We start from the raw sequence: 24,333 nt of genomic DNA, 5'->3' as shown, positions 1-24,333 counted from the left end.
TAAAAAGCTTATTGTTATAAAAAGAAGCACTTCTTTCCTCTGTATGTATGTTTATGTAAAAATATAGTACCACAAACTGGAGCGATGACGCAGACACAAGACTTATGTAAGCATAAGGACCTCAGTTGGATACCTACGCCCCTGTTGTTTGCTTTTTGGTTTAAAAAAAAAAAACAAAAACAAAAACCAACCTGACACAGTAGTAGATGCTTACAGTTCAAACACTGGAAAGGCAGAAACAGGTAGATCCTGGGGCTCACTGGCCAGCCAGTCTACCCTACTTGGTTAACTCCACACCAATTTGAGACACTGTCCAGCACCCAAATAACACCTCAGGTTGACTTCTGGGCTCCAAATGCATATGTGTGCAAACACACACACAAATATACAAAGGAAATAATAGTAATCAGGGTGGAGAGAATTCTATGAAGTGCTTGCCTTACAAGCATGACAACCTAAATTTGATCCCCAGAGCCAAGCAAAATCTGGCCACAGATCACACACCTGTGATCATTCTACTGCAGAGAACAAGACAGAGGGATCCAGCCAGGCTACCAGAATCAGAGACCTCTAGGGTCACTGAGATCCTGCCTCATTATTAGGTGGCTGAACATGGTGGCACATACTTTTAATCCCATCACTCAGGAGGTAGAGCAAGTAGACCTCTGTGAGTACCAAGCCAGCCTGGTCTATATAGTGAGTTTCAAGACAGTCAGGGATAGTGTAAAAGACTCTGTCTCAATGAATAAACAAACAAGAAAAGAAAGGGGGAGAGAAACAAGTGAGACTGTTCAATAACCATGATCATGTGCTTCCAAACTTGATCTAAATTTGATCCCAGGAACCCTACAGCAGAAAGTAAGAACTCCCACAATATGTCTTCTGACTTCCACATGTGTGCTGTGGCATGTGCACACATATATGTTTACATGTTTACATACACACAAAAAATGTAATTTAAAAAAATTAAAAATAAGTACCTGGAGTGATGGCTCTGAAATTAGTAGTATTGGCTGTTTTCCTTGGGTTTGAGTCTCAGCACTCAAATGGAGATGCACAACTATCTGTAACTCTAGTTTCAGGGGATGCAACCACACGCTCTGGCTGCCATGAGCACCAACTATACAAGTAGTACACAGACATACATGCAGGCAAATCATCCATATACATAAACATGTTTTCTAAGTTTTAAATAAAAAAGGTCGAGGGCCAGAGAGATGGTTCAGTGTGTAAAGGTACTTGCCACTAAGGCCGATGACCTGAGTTCAGTTCAGACCTCCACATGTAAATCACAGTACATGAAAACCATCCCCAGATAAACCAAAGCAAAATAAGGTGGGGAGTGACTGAGGACTTGACAACCCACAACCTCCATGCACAGGCATACCCATCCCCATGGGAACACATGTACTTCTGTGTAGGCATGAATGCACACATGACCTAATACACAAAAAGACAAGGGGGAAAAAGTGCTAGGTATTGTGAATACACACTCAGGAAGGCAGTGACAGAAGGATTCCCAGTGCTCATTGGCCAGCTAGCCTATCCTAGCCCACTTGATGAGTTCCAGACCAGGCAGAGAGTCTCTCAAAAAACAAAACAAAACAAAACAATGAAAAGGAATAACATCCAAGCCTCCACGACAGAAACACTCACAGGAAGAATATACAGTAACAAAGGTAATTTTCCTTTTTTTTTCTTCTTTTATCTTTTGCTGAGACAATATCTCTCCATTATGTAGTTCTGACTATAATGAAATTCTCAAGGCCAGGCTGGCCTCAAACTCAAAGATCTGCTTGCCACCATACCCAGAGTAATTTTTCTTTAAATATTGCCAGAGAATCACTAAAACTTACGCATACAAGATTCTCTCCCTCCCATTCTGACAAGAAGCAGTCATCCTGCAGTGGTCTCTCTCATCCCACAACCATTTGAATATCTATAGTTTTCATTTCCTGACAGACATTTCCTTAGCTCTTGATTTGACTTCCACCACATTTTGCTTTTTGTATTTCAAAACAGAGAGCCCAGCCCCATTCATGTGATGCTGCATAACAGTTCTAAACTGAGCTATGTCTGCAACCCTTGGTTTTTGTGTTTTGATTTTCCAAGACAGGAGTTTTTTCTCTCTATAGTCCTTGCTTTGTAGAACAGGCTGGCTTTGAACTCAGAGAGTGGGAACTCACAGAGATCTGCCTGACTTTGCCTCCTGAGTGCTGGGATTAAAAGTGTGCACCATCACGCCTGGGACCTCGCTTTTTTAAAAAAATATCTTATTTATTTATCTATTTATTATACAATATTCTGTCTGCGTGTATGCCTGCAGGCCAGAGGAGGGCACCAGACCTCATTACAGATGGTTGTGAGCCACCATGTGGTTGCTGAGAATTGAACTCAGGATCTTTGGAAGAGAAGGCAGTGCTCTTAACTGCTGAGCCATCTCTTTAGCCCATGGGACCTTGTTTTGTTTGTTTTTTATTTTTAATTTACTTATTTATCTATCTATCTATTTATTTATTTATTTATTATGCATGCAATATTCTGTATGTGTGTATGCCTGCAGGCCAGAAGAGGGCACCAGACCTCATTACAGATGGTTGTGAGCCACCATGTGGTTGCCGGGAATTGAACTCAGGACCTTTGGAAGAGCAGACAATGCTCTTAACCACTGAGCCATCTCTCTAGCCCATGGGACCTCGTTTTGTTTGTTTTTTAAATACAAGGTCTCAGTATATAGCCCAGGCTAGCCTTAACTGCTAACCAACTCCAACCACTCTGGAACCAGTGTTCCTCTATAGGTATGACAACTAAGTTTCAACCAGTATTGACCAGAACCAGAAAAAGAAAAAAGAAAAAAGATGCTAACATGCTCCTTGGTGAATTGAAGGAAGAGAAAAATCAATCAAAATGTGTCTGTCTACAAGCACCAATGCTTTTGTGAGTTATCTTTCTCTTTTATCTCATTTCCTTCTTAACCTGCTTCAACTCTCCATCTCGTAATTCTCCAATACCGTTCCTGGTTCTTTCTGTTCTTTCTTTTCTTAGTCTTGAAGGCAGAATTATTTCCTTTCCTGAAAATTTAGAAGAAGACACAACAAAGACTAGGAAATCTAACTCCCACCAAAAGCAGCAGTCACAGCTCAACAATTAAGAAAACCACAGTATTCAAGAAATTATCTAGTATCTACTGTGAATGCGAAATTGTGACTTCAACAATGGGAAGGACCTGGCAATCTAGTGTAAGAGATGATGTCAAAATGCACAAAAGGGGCCGGGCGCACGCCTTTAATCCCAGCACTTGGGAGGCAGTGGCAGGCGGATCTCTGTGAGTTCAAGGCCAGCCTGGTCTACAAGAGCTAGCTTTAGGACAGGCTCCAAAAACTACAGATAAACCCTGTCTTGAAAAACAAGACAAACAAACAAAAAAATGCACAAAGGATCAAACATAAAGCCATCAGAAGATTGCAGTACATCATTCCCCTGCTCCAAAAAAAGAGCTGGATTAGCAGGAAGACACCTGTAGTCCCAACTCTGGAGACTGACTTAGGAGTACTTGGAGTCCAAGGACCACCTGAACTACATACATAGCAACACTGCCTCAAAATCATCAAAACCAAAGCACAAGCATACTACGAGTTCAAAGTCAGTCTGGTCTACGTATCAAATTCCAGCACAACCAGAACTACATAGAAACAAATAACAAAAAGAAAACCATAAAAACTAAACAAAAACCCTCTGAAAATGTGAGCCGTGGTGTCCCTACACCTTTAAACCAGCATTGGAAAGACAGAGACAGGCAGGATTCTGTTAGTTTAAGGGTAGCCTGGTTTACATCATTATTTCCAGGACAGTCAGGGCTCTCTCAAAATAAAAAAGTGGGGAGGGGAAGAAGTGGTTGGGGAGTGGATTCAATGGCTGGAGAGGTACTCAGTGGTTAACAGCTTTTAGTGCCCTTGCAGAGGACACATGTTCAGTTCCCAGAACCCCTATCAGGCAGCTTACCACCACCTGCAACTCCAGCTCCAGGATGATGATGATCCCACACCTCTGACCTCCTCAAGCAACTGCAGTCACATGCCCACAGCCATACAAAAACACATGCACACACACAACTTTAGAAATGAAATCTTAAAAAAAAAATGAGAAGAGAACTGGGCAGTGGTGGCATACACCTTTAATCCCAGCGCTCTGAAGGCAGAGGCAGGCTGATTTCTGTGAGTTAGAGGCCAGCCTGTTCTACACAGCAAGTTCCAGGACAGGCTCCAATAGATACAGAGAAACCGTCTCAAAATAAATAAATAAAAAATTTTTAAAAAGGAGAGCCAAGCAGTGGTGGTGGCATACAGCAATACTTGGAAGGCAGTGAGTGGTAGGTAGATCTCTGTGAGTTAAGGCCAGCTTGGTCTATAGAGCGAGTTCTAGGACAGTCAGGGCTACAAAGAGAAACCCTGTCTCAAAAAAGGAAAAAAAGAAATTCAAAGAGGAACTGTCAAGTTTGTGGATCTGTACTATACAGTTTCATTTGAACATGGTTGTCAGTATGCTCCCATTTATACAAAGGACTCCTAACTCTGTGTTCTGTGCTGACTTTTCTGCCTCACTTATGGTTTATAACCTGTTCAAATATCAATCCTTTCTTTTTTTCATGTGTGTGTGTAATACCATACACTTTTGTTATGTATAACTACCTTAAGAAAGTGACATATGGTCACCTCCCTGAAAAGCTTTCCCTAGACCTTATTTTCTTTTTCTGTTCTCAGGACTCCCTTAGATCATTGCTTGGCTGAGTTCACACTTGTGGTCAAACGCTATAGGTGTATAGGATTTGAGGGATTTTTTTGGGGGGGGGAGGGAAGATGGGGTCTTGTAGCATGATCAATAAAGTCCCAGAGACAGACATCAGGGTTCAACCTGAGGTCAGAAAAGCAAAACCCCCAGCCTCTTACCTCTCTCTACACCTCAGTCTGAAATGTGATCCTGCCTCCAGGAATCTCAGAATGAGACTGTAAGAGCTGTCTCCTCCCATCTTATATTCCTCTATATGGTTGGTATGAACGGCATGCACCACTACCACTTGGTTTCTATGGCAAACTAGTGTGAGGCTACTGGGATTGAAGGTGTGTGTCACCACTGCCTGGTCTGTAAGACTGACCAGTGGAGCTGTTTTACTGATCTTCAGGCAAGTAAATTAATTAAAATACAAATGAAATATCACGACGAGGTCTCACTCACTATGTAGCCTTGGCTGGCCTAGAATGTAAGAGATCCAGCTGCTTCTGCCTTCCCAAGTGCTTCAATTAAAGGTATGCAATACAATGCCCAGCTCTGAGGTATTTCTGAAGGAGACCAGGGAAATGTTGGGCAGGACTTTATGTATCGCACGCTGGCTTCAAACACCTTTTGTAGCTTAGGATGATTTTGAACTCTTGATTCCCCTGCCTCTACCTCCCTAAGTGCTGGGATTAAAGAACCATGTCCAAGTCCACACCAGACATTACATGCAATAATCCTTTCTAGAAATTCATGACACATATTGGTATTTCCTTTTAAATAACTACAACATTTGTTTGGAATGTCTTGTTTTATTTGGTTATTTTTTTGAGATAGTGTCTCATGGAGCATCAGCCAGTTTTGAACTCTCTATGGATCTGGGGCCTTGAGCTCACTATGATCTTTCCACTGCCATCTCCCCAGTGCTGGGATTACGGATGTGTTACCATCCAGTCAACCATGGCTCCTAACCTTCAATCTGACTTATTTAGGGAAGGAGGAGCATACTTGGCACAGCACTTATGTGGAGACCAGAGGGTAATTGCAGTCGGTTCTCTCCTTCCACCTTTACATGGTTCCAGAGATTGAACTGAGGTGATCAGGCTTGTGTGACCAGCACTTTTACCTGCTTAGCCACCTCATCAGACCCACTGGTCTTCAATCTGACCCAACAAAATCCATGGGATAATTCATAAAGGAAAAGTCAGCAAAAAAGTAAAATAAATGTTCTCATTTTGAAGTTATAGTGAACATCTTACAAAGAAAGCATGCTGGGAAAATACCTAAATGCGCATTTTAAAAAACATGTTAGGTATCAATAAGGCAATAACTGACCTGAGATTCCAAAAGAATATTGGCTTAAACGGTTAAAAAAAAAAAAAAAGCATCTGTTGGAACAGCTGAGTACAGTCAGTCTTTTAAATTTTTATACTGATATTCCCAAATACAAGCTCTGAGAACTGTTTTTCTTAAGGTTATTATGAAAACTCTCAAAACAGATAATACTATCAGTACCTGAACTCAATGAATTTCTCAGTCCAAAGACACTCAATATAGGGCAAACTAGGGAACACAGACACTTTTAAGACACTCAAACAGCTGTATGAAACAATGGTTCAGATGCACATCATTTCATTAAGAGTCATGGAACTCACTTTCTGAAACAAGTAAAAGCTGGGCAATTCTGTCACAGATTTCTGATCTGTCTTGAATTTATTTATACTTCCTTTGTAATTATTAATCTGAAGACCTTGGACATGTTTACATTTCAAAACAAGTTAATATGACAAAATATCTAATTGAAGCAATCCATACATCGGTTTGGGTTCCTAGTTATATGTAAGAGACATTAGTTAACACATCATCCATCAATTTAACCAGGGAGATTACATTTGAACTGACAGCACTACTCACCTTTAAGACAGAAGCTAAGCTGGTCATATGTTCATGAAGGGCACCCTCAGATTCCTTATAGGTTAAGCAAGTGAACTGGTACTCTTCAGGATCAAAAGCATCAGCCCCCTGCTGCTCCACATCACTGGCTACTCCCACATAGTAGTCCTCTATGTCCCCAGGGTCCTCTTCCTCTTCTTCCTCTTCCTCACAGTTTGGGTCATAATCCTCTTCATTGCTGTCAGAACCCTGGCTGTTCATGTCCACGGACATCTTAACATCCAGCCAAGTTGGAGAATCAGGAAATCAGTTGCTTTTTCCCCTCCCCCCAATTTTATCGTTGTTTCAAATGCATTAGCGTTTTTGTCTTCTAAGAGAAAAAGAGAAAAAAAAAGTATTACTATTTCTCTTTCAGGAACTATTCTTTCATTCAAGAATCAAAGTAACCCAGTCCTAGCCTATAGTCTATCTCAATTCTTGCTCAAGAGATCCACCTGCCTCCAAGAGTGCTGGGATCAAAGGTGTGCGTGCAACACCACTGCTCAGCTGCTGTCTCAACTCTGACTTCATTCAGAACACCTCACTAGCCATTTCAATGGCCTATGTTTAGCAAAGGGAAATCCGTTCACTAAGACAGAAACCCAAGAAGGCATGAAAATGCAAGGATGTCTTCCCCATGACGAGGACTCATATTCCAAAGAGACTTGCCTCCATTCCTGAAATTAACACAAACATGGTACCAACATGGTGGGCAGAAGTGACTCAATTTGTTCCCTACACAAAAAGCACTCACACAGACATATACAATAAACAAATCAATTTTTTTAAAGAACTCCAAAATTCCAATCGATTTTTCCTTTTCCTTTTTTTTTTTTTTTTGGTCAGAGTCCTTCAGGGAAAAAAATGTACCTTCATTGCTAGCTGTACAAATGGAGGACAACTGTAAGGAGTCAGCTACTCAAGTTTAAGCTTTGCTAAACTTGCCCCAGAATGAAACAGAAATCACACGATTAAGGATACAGTTCTGTCTCACTACGACTTGTAGGGAAAGAAAACTATTTCACAACCATCTGTCATGTATCTGGAAAGTATGTGCATATATAGAAAAAAAAAGTTTCATAATCCTTCATCATCTTCCTCTAGTCTACAAAATGAACTAATTTTCCAACTCTAAGAGTTCTGCTAACCCCTGAAACTTGACATTAAGAACCCAAGACAAGCCTGGCAGTGGAGGGCAGTGATGTGACATGACTTTAATCCCAGCATTCAGGAGATAAGAGAAAGGTGGATCTCTGTGAGTTCAAGGCAGCCTGGTCTACAGAGCGAGTTCTAGGTCAGAGCTACACAGAAAAACCCTTTCTCTATTAAAAAAAAAAAAAAAAAAAAAAAAGGGAGGCAGAGGTGAGATGGTTGGAGGCCAGGCTGCTCTATGGAACCAAGTTCAAGTTCCAGAACAGTGAGAGATACAGAGAAACCCAGTCTTGAAAACAAAAACAAAAACACAAATAAAAAAAGAATGACTATATGGCCAGAAACACGTATTCAGTCCCAGCTCTGGAGAGGTCGAGGCAGGTAGATTCAAGACCAGTCAAGGCTATAATGAGACCCTGAATCCCCTTCCCAAAAAAGAAGAAAGGAAGACTCAGCAGTTAAGAGTTGCTTTTTTCCCAGAACATGGCAGTTCACATCTAACTCTCATCCAGGAGATCCAATGGCCTCATCTGACTGCTGAGGTTAGTATACAGACATATATTCAGGCAAAACCATAAGCAAACAAAGTAATCATTGTTTTAAAAAATGAAGAATGAAGCTGGGAAGTGGTGGCACACACCTTTAATTCCAGCACTCTGAGGTAAATAAAAGTAGCTAGATCTCTGAATTCGAGGCCAGCCTGATCTACCGAGTGAGTTCCAAGGCTACATACAAGAATGCCGACTCTCAAAAAACAAAAATTAATTAATTAAAAAAATAAAGACTACATGCAGGGGAAAATATATTAATATGTAGGCAGTCTATAGGACTATAAAACCCCTTATTTTATTCTTCTTTTAAAATATCTATTTATTTATTATGTATACAATATTCTGTCTGTGTGTATGGCTGTAGGTCAGAAGCAGGCACCAGACCCCATTACAGATGGTTGTGAGCCACCATATGGTTGCTGGGAATTGAACTCAGGACCTTTGGAAGAACAGGCAATGCTCTTAATCTCTGAGCCATCTCTCCAGCCCCCTTATTTTTATTCTTTGGGTTTTTTGTTTTTGCTTTTTGAGATAAGGTCTCTGTCCTGAAACTCACTATGCAGAATCTGCTGACCACAAACTTACACAGATCCGTCTGACTCTGCCTTTCAGAGTGTTGGGATTTAAGGTGTTAGACACCATACTTACCTTAAAATCATTCTTTTATTTATTTTTTAAAAAACTTTCTTTTAGGGCTGGAGAGATGGCTCAGTGGTTAAGAGCACTGCTTGCTCTTCTAAGGGTCCTGAGTTCAATTCCCAGCAACCACATGGTGGCTCAAGACCATCTGTAATGAGATCTAGTGCCCTTTTCTGGCCTGCAGGCATGCATACAGGGAGAGCACTGTATAATTAATAAATAAATAAATCTTAAAAAAACCTTTTATTTATTTTATCATTTTACATGCCAAATCCATTTCCCACTCCCCTCCTCCTGCTCCTTCTACCTTCCCCCCCGTAACTCCCCATAAAACCATATTCTTAAAAGAAGGGTCACTATGCTGCCCAGGCTGGCCTGGCACTTTCTATGCAGACCAGGAGAGCCTTGAACTCACAGAGATCCCTGAAATTAAAAATTAAAATTACACAACCACTTTCAATTATTTAGACTATAAAAATACCACCAAGTTTAAATTGATATGTTAACTATATTCACTTTTTAAATACTTTTTAAAAATTATTTATTTATGGGCTAGAGAGATGGCTCAGAGGTTAAGAGCACTAGTTGCTCTTCTAGAGGTCTTGAGTTCAATTCCCAGTAACTACACGGTGGCTCACAACCATCTGTAATGAGATCTGGTGCCCTCTTCTGGAGTGTACATGTTAGCAGAGCATTGTATGCATAATAAATAAGTCTTTTTTTTTAAAAAAGAAAGAATATTTATTTATTGGTTTTTCGAGACAGGGTTTCTCAGTAGCTTTGGAGCCTGTCCTGGAACTTGCTCTTTTAGACCAGGCTGGCCTTGAACTCAAAGATCCACTTGCCTCTGTCTCCTGAGCTCTGGGATTAAAGGCATGCAGCACCACCACCTGGCTTATATTCACTTTTTAAAATGTAGTGCGCCAAATAAAACTAAAAATATATCTAAGTATTTATTGCGGGACAGCAAAGTAATGTTTATAACTTAACCTTTTTAATAATAATTCTCCTTTATTCCTGAGAATTTCATACTTATACACAATAAAATAAGAACATATCCACTCTTCCTTACAATTTAACTTTTTGAGTATAGATATGGCATATGCTCACCTATGTATGTGTGCATATATGTACACGTGTCTACATATGCATACGAAAACCAGGGGTCAATGCCAACGTCTTTCTGTACTGCTCTCCACCTTGCTTGTTTTGTTTTTCAAGACAGGGACTCACTATGTAGCACTGGCTGTCCTGGAACTCAAATCTACTAGCCTCTGCCTTCCGAGTCCTGGATTTACGGCATATACCACCATCATTCAGCATTGAACTCACAGAGATCTGTTTGCCTGTGCCTTCCAAGTGCTGGGATTACAGGTGTGCACCACCACTGCTGCCCCAGTAAGCAAGCTTGCTATCTTGCTAGCCTGCCTTTCTTTCTTTCTTTTTTTCTATTTATTTATTTGGCTTGTTCTCTTTTGTTTTGAGGCAGGGTCTCACAATACATAGCCCCAGCCGGCCTGAAACTCACTATGGCCTCCAAACTCACAGATATCAGCTTGCCTCTGTCTCCCAGGTGTTGAGATTTCAGAGGCATGCATCACCACTCCTGGCTCGCCTTTTTTTTTTTTTTTTTTTTTTGAGGCAAGGCTTTCCCTGAACCTGGGTTCACAAACTGGCTGGACAGCTGGCCCCCAGCCTAGAGAACTCTCCTCTCTCTGCCCTTCCAGCACCGGTGGTGTTTGTACACCCGCCACATCCAGCTTCTCATGAGGGTGCTAGGGGTTATAACTCAGATTCTCCAGTTTTTGTGGGAAGCACTTTACTGAGTGAACCAGAACCTCTGTTCCTGCAATTTGCTATGGTTAAACTGAACTTTGTCTTCTTTAAGAGAAAAAGTTAGCCAGGTAGTGGCTGTGCATGCCTTTAATTCCAGCACTTGGGCTGAAAGATGGTTCAGTGGGTAAAGATGCCTGCCACCAAGCCTAGCAACTTAAATTCAATCCAATTATTAGGACACCAAAATTGTACTCTGACTTCCACATGCAATACACACACACGCACATCAACATAATAAAGGAAAATGTTAATCTTAAATCACCTGCAACTTTTTAAGATCTTTCCCGAAGGTATCACCCAAACAGAAATATGATTTCCATCTGAAATGAAGAGAGATAATGTTTTTGAAACTGAGATCCTGCTCTTGCAAGTTTATTATTTTTGTTTCTTTTGAAACAGGGTCTCACTATATAATGGCTGTCTTGGAATTCTACTGTAGACTGAGCTGGCCTTGAGCTCCCAGAGAACTAACTACCTGCCTCTGATTCTCAAGTACTGAGATTAAAGGCTTGTGCGACCATGCCCTGTTTTTATTTATGTCATGTGGGTGTAGGCGACATTCATCTGAGAGTGGAAGTCAGAGGATGGCTACTGGAAGTCTGTTCTCTCCTTGAACTCTATGAGGTACAAGGATTTAACAGGTCTTCAAAGTTGGCAGCAAATGCCTTTTACCTGCTGAACTATCCCAGTAGCCCACTTTATCTTTCTTTTGTTTTTATTTGGTTTTGGTTTTTCGAGACAGGGTCTCTGTAGTTTTGTAGCCTATCCTGGAATTCACTCTGTAGACCATACTGGGTCATGTATACCAGGTCTGCCTTTTCCTGAGGAATATAGGAAATATAGGTATGTACACCCCACTACACATAGTTTGCAAATTATTACTTATCTAGCACTAGAACGATTGAATCTACAATCTCATATATGGCTAGCTAGGCAGGCACTTTCTTTACCAGAGCTATATCCTCAGCCTTCTACTCCCTGGTCCCACACCACTAAAGATAAGGTCTAAGTGGCTCTGGCTGTCCTGGAACTATGCAGACCAGGCTGGCCTCCAACTCTGAGATGAGATTGCCTCCACTTCCTGAGTGCACGAATTAAAGGTGTGCACCATGCCCAGCACCATTTTACTCGCCAAAGCAGGCCTAAAATTCAATACAACCTCAAGTATTGGCCCTTCATATCTTCAGGGGGTTAGTTTTACCAAAGCATAAAATAAACTAGCTAGTCTAAGACCTGTCAAGGATTCTCCTGTTTCCACCTCCCACTGTAGAACAGGAATACTGGAATTACACACTTCAATGCCTGGCTTTACGCGGTGGCCCATGCTTGTACTCCCAGCCCTAGTGAGGTGGTGGAAGGAGGGTCAAGATCATCAAAATTTTAAGCCAACCGGGGTACATGTCTTATGAAATTTCCTTACAATTAAAACACATCATTTCCCACAATATTCTGTGAGCATGGGCATATGCTACTGCAGGAACGCATACAAGAATGAAGTGGGATGAAAATTCTGAGTGTTTGTGAGAAAACAAGTCTTATGACCTGTTTCTTCAAAACGCGGAATTGTTCTTGGAATGTGTTTTTGTGCTCCTCCCAAGTGCAGTTGACAGGAGTTGATTTGACTTCAGATTACTCATTACTGCTTGCTGTTGTTTGCAATTAAATGTTTGAAATGTCTCTATGGAAAAACGTATTTTTGTCACATGCAGCTTGTCCTTGACTGTTTACAGCATGAACTCGCAGGAACTTTATTCATGCGGTTTCTCTTAGCCCTCAGAGTAGAAACTGTCTGATGCTCAGAATAAAGTTGGCTATTCCAAGGCCGCGCAGTGGCGGCACAAGACTTTAATCCCAGTACTCTGGAGGCAGAGGCAGGCAGATCTCAGTTTGAGGTTAGCCTGGTCTACAGAGCAGTTTTGAATCGCCAGGACTACACAGAGAAACCCTGTCTCTGAAACAAAAAATAAAATAAAATGGAAGAATAATTCACCTATTTAAAGTTTTTCTCTTCCATCTGTATTTTCACATAAGACACTTCTACAGGGCAAATGGAACCTTTACTACCAATAACAGTCTTGTTTAATGACAGCCGCGTTGAAGTCAGTCATTCTAACACAATCGACATTAAAAGGGCACACAAAGGCTGAGTATGGTGAAGCGCACGCCTTTAACCCCAGCACACGGGAAGTCAGAGACTGGTGGATCCCTGTGAGTTCCAGGCCAGTCAGAGAAGCACAGGGAGATCCTGTCTCAAAACAAAACAAAAAGGCTTACAAATAAGGAAGCTGTAATCTATAAAGGTTAAGTATCTTGCCCAATGCGACACCCCGGACACAGAGACAAGCAGACCTCTCTTGAATTCAAGGCCAGCCTGGTCTACAGAGTTCTAGTACAGTCTCCAAAGCTACAGAGATACCTTCTCAAAAAACAAAAAACCAGTCTTGCCCAGGATAATATGAAGTCAACTGGTACAGTCGGCATCACGATTCCATTTGACTAATGGTCTAAGGAGATTCTGATTCAAAGTTACAGAAATCTCAGCAACAAGAGAGCATGCTTTCACATTCTCTGATTTCTACTTAGGATCTGTGAGAAGATGGCTTACAGTTTTTTCACCAACCAAGTGGGAATCCAGGTTCTCTCAAAGACTTGACTATTTCATACTTCCTGGTGTTCTAGGTCCAGATATAAATGGAGTTTTTTCTTAATCTTTTAAAAACACACACACACATATTGTTGAGACAATGTCTCTCAGTGTAGACCTGGCTGTCCTCAAACTCACATAGAACACAGTCTCCTGAATGCTGAGACTAAATGTGAGTGCCACCATTAGGCTGATTCTTGAAAGAATGCTGGCCTTGCTGATCTTGGTGGCACATTCTTGGAATCCAAACTTGGGAGTTTAGGCAGGAGAATCAAAAGTTGGAGACCAGCCTGGGCTACACAGCAAGACATGGTCTCAAAATACAAACACACAAGATTTTGTTCCTTTAAGGGGCCAATGTGCTATTTTCTTAATATCAGAACGTATTCAAGATGTTAAATATGCCTATATCTCAGACGAGAATGGCATAATTAGTACTTTTTCCAAGAGCCAACGTTATCTCCATAAAACATGCCACTCACTCTGAGCTGACATGGTCACATAAAAAGGATAAAGATCTCTTAAAACTGACAAGAGGACAGAAATTTGGTGAGTCTAACAGATGTTTCTTCCAGTTATAAAACTTGGCCCTCAATAGTCATTCATTAACTACATTTTCAAAGAAAACTACTTGGCTGAAAAATATGAATCAGCAACTTGTTTTTCTTTTTCTTTCTTTTCTTTTTTTCTTTTTGTTTTTGTTTTTCGAGACAGGGTTTCTCTGTAGCTTTGCAACTGTCCTGGAACTAGCTCTTGTAGACCAGGCTGGTCTCGATTTCACAGAGATCTGGGATTAAGCATGCACCACCACGGCCAGGTTCAGCAACTTGTTTTAAAACTCGGCACAGGACACGGTGATAAACGCCTTTAATACCAACACTTGGGAGGCAGAGGCAGACAGATCTCTATGAGTTCGAGGCCAGTCTGGTCTACAGAGTGAGTTCCAGGACAGCAAGGGCTGTGTGGAGAGAACCTGTCTAAAAACAAAAAGAAAATAACAACAACAAAAATACTCGGCGTGGATCTGTCCTAATAATGATACGTAGCCACTAATTGCATGAAGTTACTTAAAATTTACTTTAAAAAGTAAGTAGTTTCTCAGACATACTAACTACATGTCAAATACTAAATGGCCCTGTGTGGCAAGAGGCAACCACACTCAAACACCAAAGGTCTAGAACGTGTTCATCGTGACAAAGTTCTACGAGACAGAGTAACAATCAGAACTAAGGCCAACTCGTCGGAGAATACGACCGCCTCTCTCGAGTCTAGACCAGTGGCGTCGGGCGTGACCGCAAGTCTCTCCGATGCGCCGTGGTCTTCCAGAGATCCGCGCGGACACGGCACCCACGCGCAGGGAGGACTTTTCACATGACGGGCGTTAACAAACAGTACGGGCGGCGCACAAAAGCTCCCAAACACGGCTCAAATCCGGAGCCTCCGGCGTAGCCCGTTTTCCTGGAGTGCTCGGCGGGGCAGGCCCAAGTGGATCGGCGCCCGCCAGCCAGAGGAGCTGGCCTCCGACCTCTCGGTGAGCTAAGGTGGCAACAAGAAGAGAAGCCCCGGAGACACACCGGGCGCCCGGCGGCGCCGGTTGCTGCCTACGGGAGAGCTCCCAGTCGGCAGGGAACGCCGGGACCCGGGACGCCCCGGACTCGCAGGCGGCGGCGAAGGCGGAGCCCCGACCGCGCCGGGGAGGCGCGCGGGGACCCCCCCCCCAGCGGCCAGCCAGAGTAAACAAGGCCTCGACTCACGCCGCGCACTTACCGGGAGCCGCGGCCCTGCGGCCGCAGAGCCTAGGCCGGCCAGATGAGGTCAAGCTGGGCCAGAAGAGCCTGACTGGAGCGTAGCGGCAGCGGAGGCGGCGGGCGGACGCGGGTCAGGCCCGCGCTGCTTCCTCCGGCGGAGCCGTCCCCGCAGCTCCGGAAGTGTTCTGCGCAGTCGCGTCACTTCCGGTAGGGGTCGACCCGCGGTCGCCGGAGAGGCTAACAGGCTTCTAACAAATGCGCAGACTGAGGAATTGCTTCCTAGCGGTTCAGCGTTGACTTGCGCCGGGAGAAACTGCCCTGAGGTGGCTTTTGAAGGAATGATCTAGTTTTTTTTTTTTTTTATTCCCCCTGATTTAGCCTGCCACCGTCTTTATTAGATACATATTTTATATTTTCTTAACTTTCATGTGTGTGCCACGGCTCACGTATAGAGGTCAGAGGACAGCTTTCCAGGATCGGTTTTTTTCCTTCCAACGTGTGGGCTCCGAGGATCAGACACTGGACTTGGCAGCAAGCGGCTACACGCAGCCGTCTCTCAGACCCTTAGCTGAGATATTTTTAATTATCTTTTTTTCTGACCATCTCCTTACTTCGCTGTTTCCACTCTGACCTAGAGCATGAGAAAACATTCAGGGGACAATGGAGTAGGTAAAAGGATCATAGTTTCCAGGCAACTGTGGCTTGACATGAGCCATCCTCAGAGTTGACTGTCACCACCTGCTGGTTGTCATGCTCTTATCACAGCAGAAGAAAGCAAACTAGGACAACCAGTGAACTTGGGTACTTGAGTTGACAAAACATATCCATGTAAGTCGTGATGTACCAGCAAAGGATCCGTATGTTTGCTGCAGACTACTTTCAGCTATCCCTTTGAGTTACTGGTAACAGATCCACTCCAGTGAGTAAGGGAGGAACACCTTTCTTTAGATGACTTGCACCTATCCAGTGCCATTTTATGAGAGACTTGATGGAACCTAGGATTTTGGTTTGGAGCCTTAGGACCAATTCCAGCCCCCTTTCCCTGAAGGTACTGTGGAATGGTTGTCCTTAGAATTCCAATACCTCACACTTGCATGCACTTAATAGTGACCAAGGGCGGGGCGGTGGTGGTGCAGGCCTTTAATCCCAGCACTTGGGAGGCAGAGGCAGGTGATCTCTATGAGTTCGAGGTCAGCCTGGTCTACAAGAGCTAGTTCCAGGTCAGGCTCCAAAGCTACAGAGAAACCCTGTCTCAAAAAAAAAAAAAAAAGAAGAAGAAGAAGAAAGAAAGAAAAGGAAAGAAAGACTAAAACCCTTCTGCTCATGCAGAGTATTGGGGTGAAAGTGTCACCCCAGCCCCTGACACCCAATCTTGGAGCAGGACTGGAACAGGAAGCTCCATTTCAAGCCCTCCCCTAGGAGATGCCTTTGTCCAGACTCGGGAAAGCCTGCCAGGCATTGACCACTCCCACAGCCTATTTAGGCTGCTGTCCAGAAAAGGAACACAGTGGTCTCCAGGTTTCACGTGGTCTCCCCCCCCCCCATGCTTTCCGGACCACCTAGGAGTGCTGCATTAAACGTGGGTATCTTTTATTGGTCTAATTTGGTCTGACTGGAATTATTTCCATCGGTGGAGAGGCTCGTCTTAAGAATTATTCCTAACACAGAGGACAAGAGTTCTGTTCCCAACACCTCCATGGAGGTTCATGACTGACTTTTTCTGGCCTTCATGAACACTCATAGTGTACATATACTTACAAAGGCTCTCTCTCTCTCTCTCTCACACACACACACACACACACACATAAATTTTTCAAAAATTTAGAGTCACTCTCAAGCTCCAGTATGGCAACATAATGCTGTTCACCTACAATCTCCGGGGCCTGCATGTGCCACAGCATAGGCACATATGGCTTCCCAGTGTCCACCAACGTCTGAATAAACATCATGAAGTTCAGCCTAATTTGGTGGCAGTAGGTGACACCTTAAACCTGGCCAAGGAACCCAAAGAGTTGAATGCGGGCTATGAGCATGACGAGACATTTTTGAGGAAGATGTACACATGTTGCTTGAGATGCTTGTGCTTTAGAGCACACATCTGTAGTGCCCAGAATTTGATCATGTGCCGGGCAGTGGTGGCACACGCCTTTAATCCCAGCACTCGGGAAGCAGAGGATCTCTGTGAGTTTGAGGCCAGCCTGGTCTACAAGAGCTGGTTCCAGTACAGTTAGGGTGCTAGGGCTGTTACACAGAGAAACCCTGTCTCGAAAAAAAAAAAAAAGAATTTGATCATGTTTCCCCAGTCCACCTTGGGATCCCCAATGCTGCTGCATGACGCGGAGACTGAAGCACAGTCCTAATTAGTCTTAACAATAAAAACCCAATCAGACAGTGAGAGTGAAAGCTGAAAGGTCAGAGATGCGAGCAGTCACCCACCAGCAAGTTCTTACCTCTACAGAGGCTTAGAAAGAATGACGTCAATCCCGTCAATCCCATCTCTGAATCCTCGGACTGAATGGAACTGAAATCCTTCTCCACCTGCCTTACATTCCTGTCTCCACCTTCCTAGTGCTGGGATTAAATAGCTATGCCTCCCAAGTACTGGGACCAAAGAGATCCTGAGTTCTGGGATCAAAGGTGTGAACCACCTCTGCCTGGCTGTTTCTCTTTTAGACAGGTTCAATCTTAGGTAGTCCAGAGTGGCCTTGAACTCCTGATCTTCCTGCTTCTTCCCAAGTGCTGGAATTAAGGTGTGTATAACCATTGTCTGGCCTCTATGGTTAACTAATAACTAACTCTGCCCTCTGATCTCCAGGCAAGCTTTATTTGTCAGAACACAAAATATCACACAACAGGAGACTGAGTCTTGCTAGCCACCACTTTGGCATTTTGTGACCATGTATGTCTGTTGTATAGTCTGTGACCCTGACCTCCTCTCAATGATGCACCGAGCAATGGGGTTCTTGAGCTCCATAGTGTGTGTGCCTGTGTGTATTCATATTTCTCACTAAAGGTTCAAAATTAACTATAGTGTGTGTGTGTATTAAATTTAGGGGCAGGAGAAATGGCTCAGCACTTATAAGCATTTACTGCTCTTGTAGAAGACCTGCATTCAGTTCCCAGCACCCACACAGAAGCACACAACGATCTCGAAGTCCATTTCCAGGGATCTTGTGCTCTCTTACAGGCATTGCGCACGTGTGATGCACATGCGTATATACATACAAAGCACTCGTTCCCATAAAAAACTTTCGTTTGTGTTGTTTTTCAAGGCAGGGTTTCTCTGTGTAACTTTGGGTTTTCTGGAACTTGCTCTGTATCCAGGCTGGCCTCGAACTAACCTGCCTCTGCCTCCCAAGTGCCGGGATTAAAGGCATGCACCACTACTTCCTGGCTTATAAAACTTCTTAAAAATTACAAATTCAGCCTGACAGTGGTGGCACATGCCTTTAATCCCAGCACTCGGGAGGCAGAAACAGGAGGATGTCTGTAAGTTCGAGGCTAGCCTGGTCTACAGAGCAAGTTCCAGAACAGGCACCAAAGCTACATAGAGACAACTTGTCTCAAAAAAAAAAAAATTAAAAATTCAGCAAGACATGATCTAAAAAAGAACAACAAAGATGGCCCATTTTTAGTCCCAGCACTCCAGAGGCTTAAAGAAAAAGACAACCATGAGTCTGTGCCCAGCCTGAACTACATAGCAAATATCAGGTTAGTCAGGGCTACATTGTGAGAACTTTTCTCAAAAATACTGAAATAAAAGCTCTACCATGTGGACAAAGGAAATGGCTCCTTCTATAGGTTATAAGCAAGACCCTTATTTGGTCTCTAAGACTAATAGCTTCTTATGAGACTAATCACCTGTGTTTAAGCCCCTCCAATAAAACAATGAGTAATTGAGGGCTGGAGAGATGGCTCAGAGGTTAAGAGCATTGCCTGCTCTTCCAAAGGTCCTGAGTTCAATTCCCGGCAACCACATGGTGGCTCACAACCATCTGTAATGGAATCTGGTGCCCTCTTTGGCCTGCAGGCATACACACAGACAGAATATTGTATACATAATAAATAAATAAATATTAAAAAACAATGAGTAATTGAAAATAGAGTGGTTCGTCAGGAAGGGGCAGATTTGACACAAAGGTACTCATGAAAGGATGGCCTCAATATCAGAGGTGATCTGCAGCTGACACCTCTGCACGATGCATGTAGCTCGCCTAGGATTAGGAGGAGCTGAAGGAGACTGAGCAACACAGGAAGTAGCCGAAGTCTTGACCTCTAAGTTTCCATCGTAAGAGATCCAGTCAGTAAAACAGAGTGGGTGAATTTGCACTCATATGCACAAAGCCCCCCTCCTCCCATTTAAAAACTAAACAAATAAACCCTACTTTAACTCTTCGTTTCCTTTTTCCAAACCACTTAAAATAACAACTGACTCGAGGTGTCTTTTTTGCTGGATGTTCAGGATTTTGTTTGTTTGTTTGTTTGTTTGTTTGAGACAGGGTCTCTACTTAGTACTGGCTTTCCTGCAACTTGATATATGATCAGCTGGCCTCAAACTCAAAGATGTTGTCTTGATTGTTGGGATTAAAGATATGCACTGCAGGCTGGGTGGTGGTGGCTCACAGCTTTAATCCCAGCACTTGGGAGGCAGTGGCAGGCAGATCTCTGTGAGTTCAAGGCCAGCCTGGTCTATGAAGTGAGTTCCATAGGACAGCCAGAACTATTGCACAGAGTAAATCCTGCCTCAAAAAAAACAAAAACCAACAACAACAAAAGAAGCACTACCACACATGGCCGGTTCTTTGTTGTTTTTAATACTTATTTCTTTTTATGGAGCTGGAGATATGGCTTGGTAGTTAGGAGTACAGAGGACCCATGTTTGATTCTGATTCCCAGCACTCATGTGTAAGGGTGTTTTACCTGCATGTATATATGTGCACCAAGCACGTGCCTGGTGCCCAGGGAGGCCAGAGGTTTTGGATCCAATGGGACTGGCGTTATAGACAGCTGTGAACCGACTTGTGGGTACTGGTCAGAATCAAACCTGAATCTTTTGGAAGAACCAGCCAATACTCTTAATTGCTGAGCCATCTATCCAGCCTGGCTATTCGGGGTTTTGTTTTGTTGTTTGTTTGTTTTTATCTTATGTGTGTTGGTGTTTAGCCTGCATGTATGTCTATGTAAGGATGTAGAATCCCTGGAACTGGAATTACAGACAGTTGTGAACTGCCATGTCAATACTGGGAATTGAACCTAGGTCCTCTGAAGAAGCAGCCAGTGATCCTAACGGCTGAGCCATTTCTCCAGTCCAGCTGTTTGTTTTTTAATCTACCACTGGTAGTACTTCTGGAAAGCTTTTAAATGTCACCAATAACTAATAGTTACACCTAACAAGACTTTAAATGTCTTCCCTTTACCCACCATTTTGCCTTTTGGCTCTTGGATTCAGAAGTACCATCCTTTCTTACTCTTTATTTCCATTATGATAACAATATTAATAATACTTAATTATTATTCTCTGTCTTAGAGTTTCTATTGCTGTGATGAAACACACAACAAACAGAGAAAAAAGGGGTTTATTTGACTTACATGTCTACATCATTGAATAAAGTCAGGTTAGGAATTCAAATAGGCAGGAACCTGGAGGCAGGAGCCAAAGCAGAGGCCTTCAAGGGGTTCTTCTTACTGACTTGCTCATCATGGTTGCTCAGCCTACTTTCTTATAGAACCCAGGATCCCCAGCCTAGCCCACCCACAATGTGCTGGGCCTTCCGCCATCAATCACTACTTAAGAAAATGCTCCACAGGCTGGCCCACAGCTGGTCTTATGAGGCCTTTTCTTAACTGAGGTTCCTCTCAGATATTTTAATTTCATCATCTCACAAGTTGATGAAAACTCATAAGTCTAGCAAGCACATCCTCCTTTTTCTTCTCTCTTTCTCCTTTTCTGTTTTTGCTTTATTATTTATTCACTTATTATTTTAGCTAGTATCTCAGTCCCAGCATTTGGAAGGCAGAGGCAGAAAGATCAGCACAAGTTTAAGTCCAGCCTGTTCTAAACAGCCAGTTCTAGGCCAGCAGGGCTAAAGGCCAGAAGACCTGTTTCAAAACCAAATAAGAACTCCTATGTAGACAGGGATGACCTCACCCTCTGCCTCTATGTCTCATGTGCTAGCATTGCAGGTAGACATGCCTCACCATGGCTAAAATTTTTTTGGTACTTTCTCTGTCTCATGTGTTTTGTGTGTGTGTGTGTGTGTGTGTGTCTGTGTCTGTGTGATCAGTAGGGGTGGTGTGCTGCATAAGCCCTGTGTATAGGTATGGAAACCAAAGGAGGTATCAGTGTCCCTCAACACATCATTTTGTTGACCAGAGTCTCGCCTTGAACTTGGAACATGAATTTTTGGGCGAAGCTGGCAGCCAACAAGTTCCAGTGACTCTTGTCTCTGCTCCCACAACAGTCCTGGGGGTACAGGTAATCACACAACCATGCCCAACTTATTCTGTCCTTGCGGGAATCAGGTCCTCATGGTCATGCAGCGCGTTCTCCTAACCACTGGGCCACACCTCCAGCATCTCTGCCCACTTTCTATTTGACAGATGCTCACTCTGGCCTTTAACTATCCACCCTCCAGAACTATAGAGTTAGAGGTGCACAGAGCCATGCCCGTGTCACTCTTACCAGTGGACTGTCTTAGGAAGTCTATATATACACATATGTGTGCGCATACACATGGATACACACACACACACACACACACACACACACACACACATTCTTTATCCTGAAGTCTTCGTGACCGCCATCTCTAACCAGCCGTGTCCTCTGAGCATCAAAACACAATGGAAACAGCAACTGCTGTAGATTTTCCCTTATTGCCTCAGGTTCCTTTTTGTTTTTTGTTTTTTTAACATATGACCCTTGCCTTCGCTGTCCCTGTCCTACGCTGCTATAATTATCTCACTTGGTTTTGCTGCCCCAGTCTCTCTCCACACAAATTGATTCAATTAAGATAGATTTTCCAAAAGAAATCTGATCATGTCACTGTTGTGTCTGAAATTCTTTCATAGTGCCACATTACCTCCTAAGAGAAGAGGTTGCCCCTGCACTGCTCCAACCTCCTTGCTCTCCATTCTACCGTAGGCCTTTGGGACTAGCCAGTGCTCAGCACTTCCTGATTCTAGTGCCCTTCCTTATCCTCCCCTCCCTACCTCATGTATTTGTTCCCACTGACCCCATTTGAGGCCCTTCCCCTTAGTGATCGCAGAGTCTTTGGTCTTCTACTTCTTGGTTACTTCTCTGGTTGCTTTCTAGGTCCTTCCTCATCTGTCTTGTACTCTGAACCCTAGAAGGGAAAGGGCTTCATCTCTGAGCATTTTCATCTAACCTTACTGATTAATACCAAATTTAGCCACTAGCCCAAGCCTCTCTTCAGAATCCTGGATCAAGGGATAGATCTATTAATAGACATCTTAAACTAATTATGTCTAAAATGTCCTTTACCATATTATAATCTGCTTCTGCCCTGCCTCTTCAACCTGAGTTGCTCAGGACAAAAAAAAAAAAAAAAAAGCAAAAACAAAACAAAATGCTAGCATCACTCCGTAACCCCTCCCACAAACCTTTCATTTAAAAAGGATATGTTTATTCGTTTTTTTACTTTATGTGTTTGAGTCTTTGCCTCCATGTATGTCTGTGTACCTGGTGCCCACAGAGGCTGACAGAGGGCACCAGATCTCCTGGAACTGTAGTTTTAGACAGTTGTATGGTGCCCCTAGGTGAGAACAGAACCTGGGTTCACTGAAAGAGCAGCTGATTCTCCAAACCGCTGAGCTGTCTCTCCAGCTCCTACACAGGGCACATCCATTCACTCATTACCTGGTCCTGTGGGTTTTCCTTTAGAACATAGTCACAATCTGACCACTCCTCTTTACTGTCTCTGCCTAGGCCCTGGTCCAGGCCAACATCTTTACTTGTAACATTTAACCTCCTCAAGCTTCTTGATTTTCTCCTTGCTATTTTCACCAGTAGTTAACAGGGATTCTGTTTGATTTTGTTTTAAAGTTTCATCTCAGATTGTTATTCTCTGCTTAAAACCCATCCCAGAAGACAGCGATGTAACACACAAAGTTCCTTCCGATAAGTCTTCATTTCTTCTCCACATCAGCTCATCCCCCCTCATCTCTCTCTCTCTCTCTCTCTCTCTCTCTCTCTCTCTCTCTCTCTCTCCCTTTCTCCCTCTCTCTCTCTGTGGTCTCTCAGACTGGACAGTACAGGCCATCTCAGAGTTTTTCTTTAACTTCTTCCAGTAAGGTCCTTCATCCTTTGCCCAGTATTTGTGGACAGGACTTATTTCCTTACCTCAGGTCTCAATCCTTTACTTTTCCAATGAGATCTTCTCTTGTTTAACTAATTGGAATTATAAATTATTTGACCCCCACACTTTCTTTCCCAGATTTGCTGTCCTACTGAACAATTTTTTACTATAAGATGTGCAATGTATTTTCCTCTTATTTGTCATGTTTTATCAAACTTTTTTTTTACTTGATTTTATTCTATGTGTGTTGTTGTTTTGCCTGCATATATGTCTATTTGAGAGTAGATGCCCTGGAACTGGAGTTACAGACAGTTGTGAGCTGCCATATGGGTGTTGCCATATGGGAATTGAACCCGGATCTTCTGGAAGAGCCATTAGTGCTCAACCACAGAGCCATTTCTCCAGTCCCAGGTTTATCCGACTCTTAAAGACAGGGACCTGCGTGCTGTGCTTCTGCTGTTGTTCAGCCCCTGAAAAGATTGGCTGGCACGTAAAAGGGTGTATGCGACCTCTGTGGAGTGCACGGATACATAGGATCACAGAGGACCAGAGAAAAAAAGCACTCAAGCCCAAGAAGGCTTCCTGGAGGAGTAAGTCCATGGCAGACAAGCCCAAGCCCCTCCCTCACATCATTAGAGAAAGCCACGCCCACTAAGGAGGAGCTGCGGCCGGAAGTAGACTCCGGGCGGAAGCCAGGCTAGGCCGACTGGGCCCTCCTTCTGACCTGCCCAAGACCCCGCCCA

At 43.3% G+C, this 24,333-nt stretch overlaps 1 protein-coding gene across 4 annotated transcripts in view; it reads right to left on the bottom strand.

Moving 5' to 3' along the window:
• Positions 1-15,450, bottom strand: part of Arih2 (ariadne RBR E3 ubiquitin protein ligase 2) — a 52,797-nt gene extending 37,347 nt beyond the window's left edge. Inside the window, exons 1-3 of one of the 4 annotated variants that reach the window (XM_085688857.2) lie at positions 15,292-15,444; positions 11,143-11,200; positions 6,685-7,033 (exon numbers count right to left, since the gene is read on the bottom strand). In XM_085688857.2, coding sequence (XP_085544983.1) covers positions 6,685-6,936 — 252 coding nt within the window. In that variant the 5' untranslated portion in view covers positions 6,937-7,033; positions 11,143-11,200; positions 15,292-15,444. Of the gene's footprint in view, positions 1-6,684; positions 7,034-11,142; positions 11,201-15,291 lie in introns of those variants that run through there. The other 3 variants (XM_085688856.2, XM_085688858.2, XM_048424374.3) reach the window with 3 other exon arrangements.
• Positions 15,451-24,333: the final 8,883 nt, after the last annotated feature.

The sequence above is a fragment of the Myodes glareolus genome, chromosome 4 (assembly GCF_982192425.1).
Source record: "Myodes glareolus chromosome 4, mMyoGla1.1, whole genome shotgun sequence".
NCBI lineage: Eukaryota > Metazoa > Chordata > Mammalia > Rodentia > Cricetidae > Myodes > Myodes glareolus.
The sequence above is the reverse complement of the archived record's forward strand: the minus strand, read 5'-3'. Positions and strand labels throughout refer to the sequence as shown.